This window comes from Brassica napus, chromosome A6 (genome assembly GCF_020379485.1).
Source record: "Brassica napus cultivar Da-Ae chromosome A6, Da-Ae, whole genome shotgun sequence".
Lineage (NCBI taxonomy): Eukaryota > Viridiplantae > Streptophyta > Magnoliopsida > Brassicales > Brassicaceae > Brassica > Brassica napus.
The window spans coordinates 10,718,988-10,728,928 of NC_063439.1; the positions used below are offsets into that span (position 1 = coordinate 10,718,988).

Consider the following 9,941-nt stretch of genomic DNA (forward strand, 5'->3'; position numbering starts at 1 on the left):
GTTAACTAACCATCTCATGATTTTCGATAAATGGGTCCATAAGGATCAAACATATCTATTTAAAAAATATTTTTTTATTTATTTAGCTAAAAACATTTTTACAACAATTGTGATTCTGTGTTTAAGACTGCCAAGGATGAAATAGAAATTAAAAGATACATCTCTCTTGACCATAATATACTAATCCATGCCAAAAATCAACTAAACTAGAACTTTATGTATATACATCACTTCTAGATGTGTGATTTTGTTTGCCTTAGACTTGCCTGGCTAAAGTCCTTTTTGTGCAAATCGGCTCCATAGTGCATAATTCTCATCATCTTACTTAAAGGAAGTCGTATCGTGGCATATATATTATCAATCCAAATGACTCACACAGTCTTTCACTGGTGATAGAGTAGGGGACTTCCCTTATGAAGATAATTACTTTTGCTTTTACATTCGTCTTGTTTGGATAAGCAAAAGTCACGACCAGCTTCTCATGGCTGTGAAATGACATTTGTGTGATTTGCTTCAGTTCTAATGATTCAAGATATTATTTAACATATCTACTATGACAGTACTCAACATTGCAAATCAAGGGAGCTCCATAATTAATTATGTCGCTACAGCTAACATCCTCATTGAAAACTTGGCTGAAAGTGACATAAAATTCCATTTTTGGGTTAAAACGTAGGAGACTCAAAGAGAAGCAAAAGAAGTCAACACTATTGAAGATTTTGAAGTAATTCAAGGAGAAGATTGTCACTATTCTGTAGAATCAGATGGGCCTCTTTGTTTAATAGCTATTGCAATCTCCCAGAATTTCTCCTTCTTTCGTTTGAAAGTCCCATCATCATTGAGCTGAAAAAACCATGGTCCCATGTGTATTGAATGTGAAGTAGGACTTAATGCTTCTTGTTTGGTGTCTTCTACCATTTTTAGCAGCAGCTCTTTGTAGTTGTGTGTTTGTGACTTTGTGTACTTTTAGCTTAGCTGAAGAAACTTCTTATTTTTTTCTGTGTACGTGACAAAAAGATTAAGAGAAAATTAGATTACAAAGCTCCTTCTTCCAAAACTTTTGAAGTTTTTGTAAATATGTGTAATAGACAAATAGTATATACATATATATAATAGACAAGTCCTGCAATAAAATTAAATTCTTCAAGAGTTTGTCTGTTTATGGGAGTTAGTCTTCTCTCTCTCTCTCTCTCTCTCTCTCTTCCAATCAGTGTATCTCCCATCGCTCTCATGCATACACTATCCGTTACAGCCATCATCCACCACAGAAGTATGTAACCATTTTGTTTTAATCCTCTGCCTCTCACTCTCTTTTTCTCTTCACTAACACATTATCTCTATAGTGTCTTCTTCTACTTTGTCCAGAATAATTCCAGTGAAGCATAAATTTCTTCTCTGTCTTAAATGATTGCTTCATAAGAAGTTTCAGGCTTGAGATTTTACAGCTGCATCTTTTTCCTTTTAGGAGAAATGGGTCTGCTTAAAAGTGCATGGATTCTTTTGCTTTTCTTGCTTGTCTTTTCCTCCTTTTGTTGCAGGTTTCATTACTGTTATGGTTCAGAGCTCTCTGTTAAGTTCTTGAAAACACCTCCTACTGTTTCTAGATTTCACTCTGCCAAATTTTCCTTTCAAGCTTTTGAGAATGGAAACACAACTTGTTCAAGCTGCAAATTCCAATGCAAGGTTGAGTTTAATTTTCTTTTCTTATAAGGTTTCCCAAGTTCTGAGTTTGACAGTTAGTCTAGATTCTATGTTTTGGATGAGATCTGAGTGTTGAGTCTACAAAAAATACTTGTAATAACTTATTTGTAGTTTGGCCTTACTACCTGTTTAGCTTTATGAATGGCCAAATACATTGTTTCTGTGTAAGAGCTTGGGAGTTGTAATTATTGATGAACATGCCACACATGTTGATGGAAAAATGAATGTGTTCTCTGCAGCTAGATGACCAGTTTAGTGTGGATTGCCATCGAAGAAGAGTTTCCTACTCGAAGTTACTGGATGGGAATCATACACTTGAGGTCTGCGCAAATAGGAAGCCTAGATTTGGCTGCAATGTCTATAACTGGACTGTCGGTAAGGAAACTCTTCTCACACCTCTCTAATCAGAGTTGTTTGATTTGTTTAGCTTCTCTTTGTTGCAGAGTACACAGTTTCTTGTATCAGATACAGTTATGAGTCCTTGTATTGCTTGAATGTGTTGGATTATACACTTGTCTTCCCTTATTTTATCAAGCTGTAACATTATGTATGCAGATACGGTTTCTCCTACAGCCTTGGTGACTGCATCAATGCCATTCACAAGTGCACAAAACGTGTCTGTTAATATTACATTTACTGAGCCATGTGTTGGTGGAGGAGGTTTCAGATGTTCATCTGTGAATGCTTGTGACGTGAGTACGTAACCTTGTTTACATTCACACTAACATGTTGACCTTCCATCTTCTTGTTCTAAACTCCTAACATTCTATTAAATGATGTAAAACAGCTTCTTGTCTACGGTGCTGGCCAAGTTATACCATCTTCATTCACCGTTCTTGAAAACTATCTCAGATACTCACTTCTTGTGGGATTATCACTTGATGCTCAATATGGAAGGCTTGTGTTGGTGATGGACAAGAGTGTCTGTTCTGACACAGCCGGTAACAGTTTCAAAAGAGCTTTGGGGTCGCGCTTCTTCGTCCATTTCGGTTAGTGTCTTTATTACCCTTTTGTATCCATCTTGTTTTGTGCTTTAAGGGATACTGATGGTGAACTTTCTTGGGATCTAGATAGGAGAAACGTGTTTGTCAACCTGCGAACTCATGTACCGGAGAAGTTACTGAAACTAAACAACCAAACCAGGACAGTGCAGGCAACCAATGATAACGACAAGCTTAATGTATACTTGTATTTTTCTGAACCGGTACTGAACTCTTCAGCTGAGATTCTTAAGCTACTAAGCACAAACCATGGTGATTTGCTTCCTATTGATGGAAAAACAAACGGGAATCGCCGTTTTGCGTTTATGGTTAGTGCTTCTACTGCTTTCTTCTCAAGGTTAATTAACTCGTGTGACATATCTCTTTATGTAACGTTCACACACTTTTTTTTTTCAGGTCACAAATACATCAAGACGTGCTATAGTCACGGTAACTCTTGACTCAAATTCAATAAGAAGCAGACATGGAACACCTGCATCTCCAACTGCACCACTGACTTTTCTTTACGGTAAGTGATAGTGATACATTTGTGTTTTTAGAATCTTGTTTTTGCTTCTCTCATTGAAAGAAACATGCATACTCATGATGATCTTAGATACGGAGAGACCCCATGTTGTACTGAACACAACATCTGGTATGAGGACAAGAAAGCACACCATCCCTGTCTGGATAAAGTTCATGAAGCCAGTGTTTGGTTTTAACTCCTCACTTGTATCAATCTCCGGTGGATATCTTGATAGGTTAGTGGTCTTTCTTTTTTCTTCTAACTTCTTGTTTTATTTTTCTTCCTTCAGATTTGAGGCTAAGTGAATTTTGTTGTTTTCCTTTAAATGTCTGTCAGCTTTGAGGAACTGAGTGGAAGCATATACATTGTATATGTAAAAGCCAACACCAGTACAATCTCTGTTAAGATTCCGGAAAATGTTACTCAGGATGTAGCAGGAAACAAGAATCTTGAGTCCAACATTCTAGAAGTGACACATTGTAAGCATGTTAACCAGTTTGAATCTGTAGTTTGTTTTCCTGCTTCTCTTACAAATGTCTGTACTTAATTGCAGATTCTGTGTCTGTGATGTCTTCTGTGATCTCTTGGATATCAACTTACATATTCTTGGTGACATGTTTCGTTGCGGGACTCCTCACTCTTTCAACCACAAGCCTCTATTCTCTTGGAGCATTTCCAAGACCATCTCCTTATCTGATATCAGATCCCACAAGGAATCTTTTTGTATGTGTTTTTATCATTTTATACTTCATTTTTTGTTTCAACCAAATTACACGATTAAGCAGTAGTATTCTGTGCTTTGGTGGTTTCCAATGCAGAGAACTGCATGTCACATTCAGTTTTTTGCACTTACCAGATGGCTACCGGTGACATTACCTGTTGATTACTATGAGTTTGTAAGACGCATTCAGTGGATAATCCCTTACTTCCCTCTCCCATGGGAAACTAAGCACAGTGAACAGATCATGGTGGCCTCAAGTCCTTTCATTGGTCCACATTCCTTCATTGCTAAAACTTATCACAACAACATGAATCTTGAGACAGCAACCAAGGCTGAGCCAGTATTCGGATTGCCACTTACCGCAATGGAGTATAGATTATTCTTTGAGGTAAAAGAAAGGATCCACTCTTATCCCCCATAGCTTCTTGTTTTTTGAAGCTCTTTTTGTTCATGTTCTGATACTGTATTTGTGATTACAGACCCCTAATCTTAAGCCAGAGGCAGAACACGTTTTGGGTCTACCGCATCCAACAGTGTAAGTCATTACTATGCACGTTTCATTACAGCATTGATTGCTTTAAGAAGAAGCCATAAATATTTGAATTTGTGTTGTACTTCTTTGTTATAGGTGGAGAGATTTTTATAGAATCATGTTTTGGATAGCCATAATCGGAGGGAGTTTAGTTCTTCTGCATATATTACTCTCTCTGATACTCAAGTTCAAGAAAGCACACACTGAGAAGAAGAGGAGCTTCGGTGCGTTTGTCTTCCCAAGATTCGAACTCTTTCTTCTCATTCTTGCCTTACCTTCAATCTGCAAAGCTGCAAGGAGCCTCATACAAGGTACTTTTTGATACCAGCCAAGAAAATCTCTGCTCAGTTTGGAGAATCATTGTTAACAGTTGCATTGAATTTTATCTTTCTCAGGGTATTTTAAACATCAAGGAGATGCAGAAGCCAATGTCATTGTTGGTATCCTTGTGCTATGCATAGTAGCTATTCTCCTTCTGGCTTTGTTTCTCTTCCTCTCTGTTGGGATAACCTTCGGGAAGCTGTTACAGTATAAAGAGATTCATCAAGAAGGCCAAAATTTCCATTGGTACCAAGAACTCATCAGAGTGACACTTGGCCCTGGTAAAAGAGGCCAATGGACATGGAAAAAAGAAGACAAATCTATCTATCTAACCAGGTTAGGTCCGGTTTTCGAAGATCTAAGGGGTCCACCAAAGTACATGCTCACACAGATTTCAGGGAGCAATCCACTCAAGCAACGAGATGACCGCATCATTGCATCAGATGATGAAACAGAAGACGCTGAAGCTCCTTGCATACAGAAATTGTTTGGAATCCTTAGGATTTACTACACGTTTCTAGAAACCGTGAAGAGGGTGTGTTTAGGGATCATTGCTGGTGCTTTCTTGGACAACGAGACTTCGAAAACTCCGGTAGTTGTCTTGTTGTGCATCACTTCCTTTCAGCTGTTCTTCCTCGTTCTGAAGAAGCCTTTCATCAAGAAAAAGGTACAGCTTGTCGAGATCATCTCAATAGCATGTCAAGTCGGTGTATTCGCCTCGTGCCTAGTGCTCTTGGCCGAAGACTTTCCAGAGGCAAGCGGACAGAAGCTTGGGATATTCATGGTCGTACTGTTCTTGATTGGGTTCATTACACAGATGTGCAACGAATGGTACTCACTGTACAAACAGACAAAGAGGTTAGACCAGATCAACAGGTCATTCTTGAGCGGTCTCAAGATGTTTATCATTGGGATTGCCGCGTTAATCTTACCTCAGAAACTGATGAAGAGCAAGATCCCCACGGCTCAACTAGAAGGGAGAAGCAGCAGCAGCAATGGAGGGATTGCATTCTCAACACCAGAGAACAGGTATATAAACTCTTCTGGAAGCCGAAGCTCGGGTAGCTTGGACAAGCCATGGTTGAGACAGATACGAGAAATGGCAAAGGCTAGCTTCACGAGAGACAGGAGCAGTAGTAAGGTTCCTAGTGATCCTTCAGGGAGCAAGAGTGGTTGGAGCAGCAGTATATGGGGAACAAAGACAAGTGGAAGCTCTTCTAAAGACTCTTCTTCAGACTACAAATCAAGACCTAAAGGACTTTACAAAGATTTAGAGGCCATTTTTGCTTCCAAGTGAATAAAAAATATTAATGTCATATTCTGTGGTTTTAAATAATTTGTATTGTACTCTTGAGTATTACTTGGATACATTTAAGGTTTCACTGTATTTTTGTGTTAGTATGTGTTGATATTACCAAGAATGAAGCTGATATCAAAACACTTTTCACATCACTTATAGAAAACTGCCCCTGAAGGGTTTAGATAATTAACTGCAGAGCTTCAAGCTCTATGGAAAAAAAAGGTGAAAATTGTTTAATAACAGCACCAACATCTTCTAATACCTAACCTTATTCTACAACTACGGTCCCAAACTAAAGACAGGAAGCACAAGAACGGATAGTGTCCAGACAGTTACAACGCATGGTACATTGGAAAATCTGAGAAGCTCACATTGATATATATGTCAATGGCTGCTCAAGAAGAAGAAGAAGAGCTAGGCATCGAACTTATCTTCTCCAGAAGAGCAGAGATATCGCTTTTCAGTTTAGCCTTTGTCTCTCTTGATAAATGATCCCCGGATTTATCCAGCATTGCAGTCATCATCATCAGATTCTGCTTCATGGATTCCACGCTAATCGGTGCATTCTTCGGTTTCTGTAATGGACTAACGTGGGAGATTTCCGGCATCCTTGGGGCTATGTTCCTGTATACGTTGATCAGTTTCTGCTGTAACCTGAAACTCACCAAGTTCTCACCAAATGGGTTAGCTTTGTCTAGGCTTTTAACCGCTTCTACAGCGTCGCCACTACTCACAAAGGCGACCTCTGCTCCACTAAGTTCTTCATAGACATGTGTTTCAGAAGCATCCAAAGGGCCAAACGCGGAGAATGTGGAGGTTAAGTCGTCCTTTGAAGGCATCGACTCTTTTGAGGAAAACTTCAAGACGAGAACTGTGATTCCTCTGGTTGATCTGTTGGGCATCTCCTCTTTCTTCCTACGTTTCCTGCGCTGAGTAGGCTCAGCTTGAGACGGAACCGAAGCTGGCTCTTTAGTTGTTCCGTTTAAGTCAGGTATACCAGTGGCATGTGCAGCTTCTGGATTCTTCCTCTTCCTTCCTCTCTTCTTCTTCTCTGTACCAGTGACTTTAGCGCAAAGATCTGCGCTCGTGAACTTTCTTTCCAAATCTGTCAGGCTGGAAACAAAACCCGTTCCCGAGGTTCCGTAGTTTGAACGTGGAGCTGCTGCTGCTGCTGCCGCCGCCTGAAAGTTCAACATCATAGAAAATGGTCTCTCCTCCTTTTGTGGGAGGGCACTGGGAGGAACCAAAGTCTCCGGTTTTTGTAAACGGTCAGATTCCGCAGAAGCTAAACCATTTCCCCCACTGTTTAAGTCCGGTACATGTGTAGCAGAAGGTCTGCTGAGTGTATCTGCAATACAAGCTTTCCCTTGTAGAGACGGCTCATTTGCAACAGAACTAGAAAAATCTGAGCGACTAATGGTATCTTTGATCGTTTTCAGCCCTGGTATCTTTGGCTTCGAGGCCCTCTGATATGTTCGGTACTTTTCAGCTCTGGTATTTGACTCAAAGGCCTTCTGATCTGCATCAGCAACTGAAACACCACCAACAACCTCGATCTTGGACTTCTCTGAGTTCTTCTGCAACTCAAAGGTCTTCTGCTCAGTATTAGCCACTGAAACACCCCCAATAACCTCCATCTTTGACCTCTCTGAGTTCTTGTGCGACTCAGAGATCTTCTTCTCAGTATCAGAAACTGAAACACAACCAATAAGCTCGATTTTTGACTTCTCTGAGTTCTTCTGCTCAATGTTAGCAACTGAAACACCACCAGTAACCTCAGTCTTTGACTTCTCTGAGATCTTCTGCGACTCTGAGGTCTTCTGCTCGGCTCCAGCAACTGAAACACCACAGAAAGGCTCAATCTTTGACTTGCCTACATTTTTTGACTTGGAGATTGCAGCTTTAGCCACCATCAAATCGTTCAAACCAGCCATGTTAGCCAACTGCATTCTGTAAGAATTTTCATCGTGAAACACGGAGATTCTGAACTTGGAGAAGAACCACTCAAAGAGGCCGACATTCTCAGTCTCTTCTGCACACGTGGAGGAGTCCACAGCAAGCAGCTTGAGTTTAGATACCAAATCAGAAGGAGACGTGTCAACAAGATCCTCTCTGGCAGACACGTAGTCAACCTCACTAACGAATTTTCTAAACCACTCTTTCCGAAACTTCCTCCTGCTACTACCTGCAACAACCGATGGAGAACCAACGAACTCACTCTCTTCCATCTTAGATCCATTGAAACTTCTCCTAGCCTCGTTTTGGTTCAGCAGATCCATCGGTATCTGCTTATGCCCACAGAAACTATAAAACGCTGATAGCCTACTCTGCATGACTGTGGCCTCGAGTATCCCACCGCTCGAAACACATTCCGCCAGATTCTTCAGCTGAGTCACAAACTCTTTCGGCTCCAAACGATCTACAGAGAACTCACGCAGGATCAAAGGCTTTGTCTTCCGAGCTGGCTTTTTCCCGTTCCTTTCAGACATGCAAGAACAAGTCATCTCAAGTCTCAGCGAGTTCCTCAACAAGGTCATAGCTTCCTCCACCGCAACGAAAAACCCCACATCGTTTCTCTGACTCACCAACCTCTCAAAGCTCTCCTTGAAAGGCCTCAGCTTCGAAGGTGCGCACCACGATTCAAGCTGCCCCTCGCCAAGATACCTAACCATGAAACAACTCTCCTTTGCGTCAGCTTTGTAACCAACGACTTCCCCTGGCCACCATTTCTTGGACTTAGTCATCGCCCATACAAGATTCCCAACCAGACACAGCTGAGTTTGGTTCTCCTTCAGACAACTCACATTAGATTCAAAGGCGTTGTGGGAACTAGCCCCAGTCAAAGAGCCGCTAAAGTCAACAACAAGTGATATGTTTCCACCAGAGACTTCAATCTTCCTCACTTTATCACCACCACCTAAGGGGAAACACTCATCATCTTCTTCCATCGATGCCTTCATCTGCAAAGAAACAACCTTTCTGCATCAACCACACTGTATTACTCACATTTGATCCCAAAATAGGAGGAAAAAAAACAATCTATTGAGAAATCGAATGTAGGAAAAGGAAAGTTTTGATTGAAATCCCAGAAAGAAAAGATCAAACTTTTGAATTGAACCTGCGAGGAGAAACGGAAAAATCCTGACTTGGCTCGGAGTGACGTCAAGCAATGTGATTCCGCAACAGAGAATGTGTGTGACTGAGTGAGTGAAAGTTAGCGTTGAGTTGAGGCAGAAGGAGAGAGAGAGAAAAGTACTGTACTGTCTTCGGCTTCGTCGTCGTCTGAGAGAGATTCTTTTCTAATTCTACGTAATAGCTCTACTCTTGTCCCATAGATAGTCTGAGGGTTTCTGAATCAAACCGGGAATTATTACTAAAACCGTGCTAACAGTAAACCGGAACGGAATTACCGATAAGCACGAGGCCTTCATCTGGCTCGGGATTCGATTCTCCATTTAAGACTAGATTCTGTTTTTATGTTTCTTTCCTCAATTACCTCTTCTTTTGAACTTTTAAACAAACTAGGGACTATCAGCCCGGGTTTGTCTTCTATAGTTTTAGAATTTATAACTTGAATTTATAACTTAACATTTGTATTTCTAAATGTACATTAGAATCAATTATAAATTACAAAATAATAGAAAATTTTTAATTTATTTGGAAATTTTAAATTTATTTTATGTATTCATTGTTTTCCAATGAATTCAAAATGATTAAAACTCACAGTTTGTTGTGTATTTTTTATGAAATTGTATATAGAATGGTCAGAAAAATGGACCGGCAGTTATTAAACTTTAGTAATGTTCAGAAATCTATTTTATTTCAATTATTTTTATGCTAAATAATTGATAAATTTACAT

General features: G+C 40.1%; 2 protein-coding genes across 4 annotated transcripts; one reads left to right on the forward strand and one right to left on the reverse strand.

Annotated features, from left to right (window-relative positions):
• Window positions 1–1,279: 1,279 nt before the first annotated feature.
• On the forward strand, window positions 1,280–6,168 carry BNACNNG09300D. 2 transcript variants are annotated; one of them, XM_013882279.3, is made up of 13 exons: window positions 1,280–1,683; window positions 1,941–2,076; window positions 2,257–2,393; window positions 2,489–2,690; window positions 2,772–3,010; window positions 3,099–3,210; window positions 3,298–3,442; window positions 3,544–3,686; window positions 3,761–3,930; window positions 4,026–4,316; window positions 4,408–4,463; window positions 4,557–4,771; window positions 4,856–6,168. In XM_013882279.3, the coding sequence occupies exons 1-13, from the start codon at window positions 1,471–1,473 to the stop codon at window positions 6,076–6,078; spliced, it is 3,282 nt and encodes a 1,093-aa protein (XP_013737733.2). In that variant the 5' UTR covers window positions 1,280–1,470; the 3' UTR covers window positions 6,079–6,168. The 2 variants fall into 2 exon arrangements, with proteins under 2 accessions (XP_013737733.2, XP_048638597.1); XM_048782640.1 differs by having other exon boundaries at window positions 1,562–1,683; window positions 2,257–2,397.
• Window positions 6,169–6,234: 66 nt separating this feature from the next.
• On the reverse strand, window positions 6,235–9,435 carry LOC125610302 (serine/threonine-protein kinase ATM-like). 2 transcript variants are annotated; one of them, XM_048782642.1, is made up of 3 exons: window positions 9,200–9,435; window positions 7,823–9,041; window positions 6,235–7,759 (listed from the first exon to the last, which is right to left on the reverse strand). In XM_048782642.1, the coding sequence occupies exons 2-3, from the start codon at window positions 9,039–9,041 to the stop codon at window positions 6,477–6,479; spliced, it is 2,502 nt and encodes an 833-aa protein (XP_048638599.1). In that variant the 5' UTR covers window positions 9,200–9,435; the 3' UTR covers window positions 6,235–6,476. The 2 variants fall into 2 exon arrangements, with proteins under 2 accessions (XP_048638599.1, XP_048638598.1); XM_048782641.1 differs by having other exon boundaries at window positions 6,235–9,041.
• Between the last annotated feature and the right edge of the window lie 506 nt (window positions 9,436–9,941).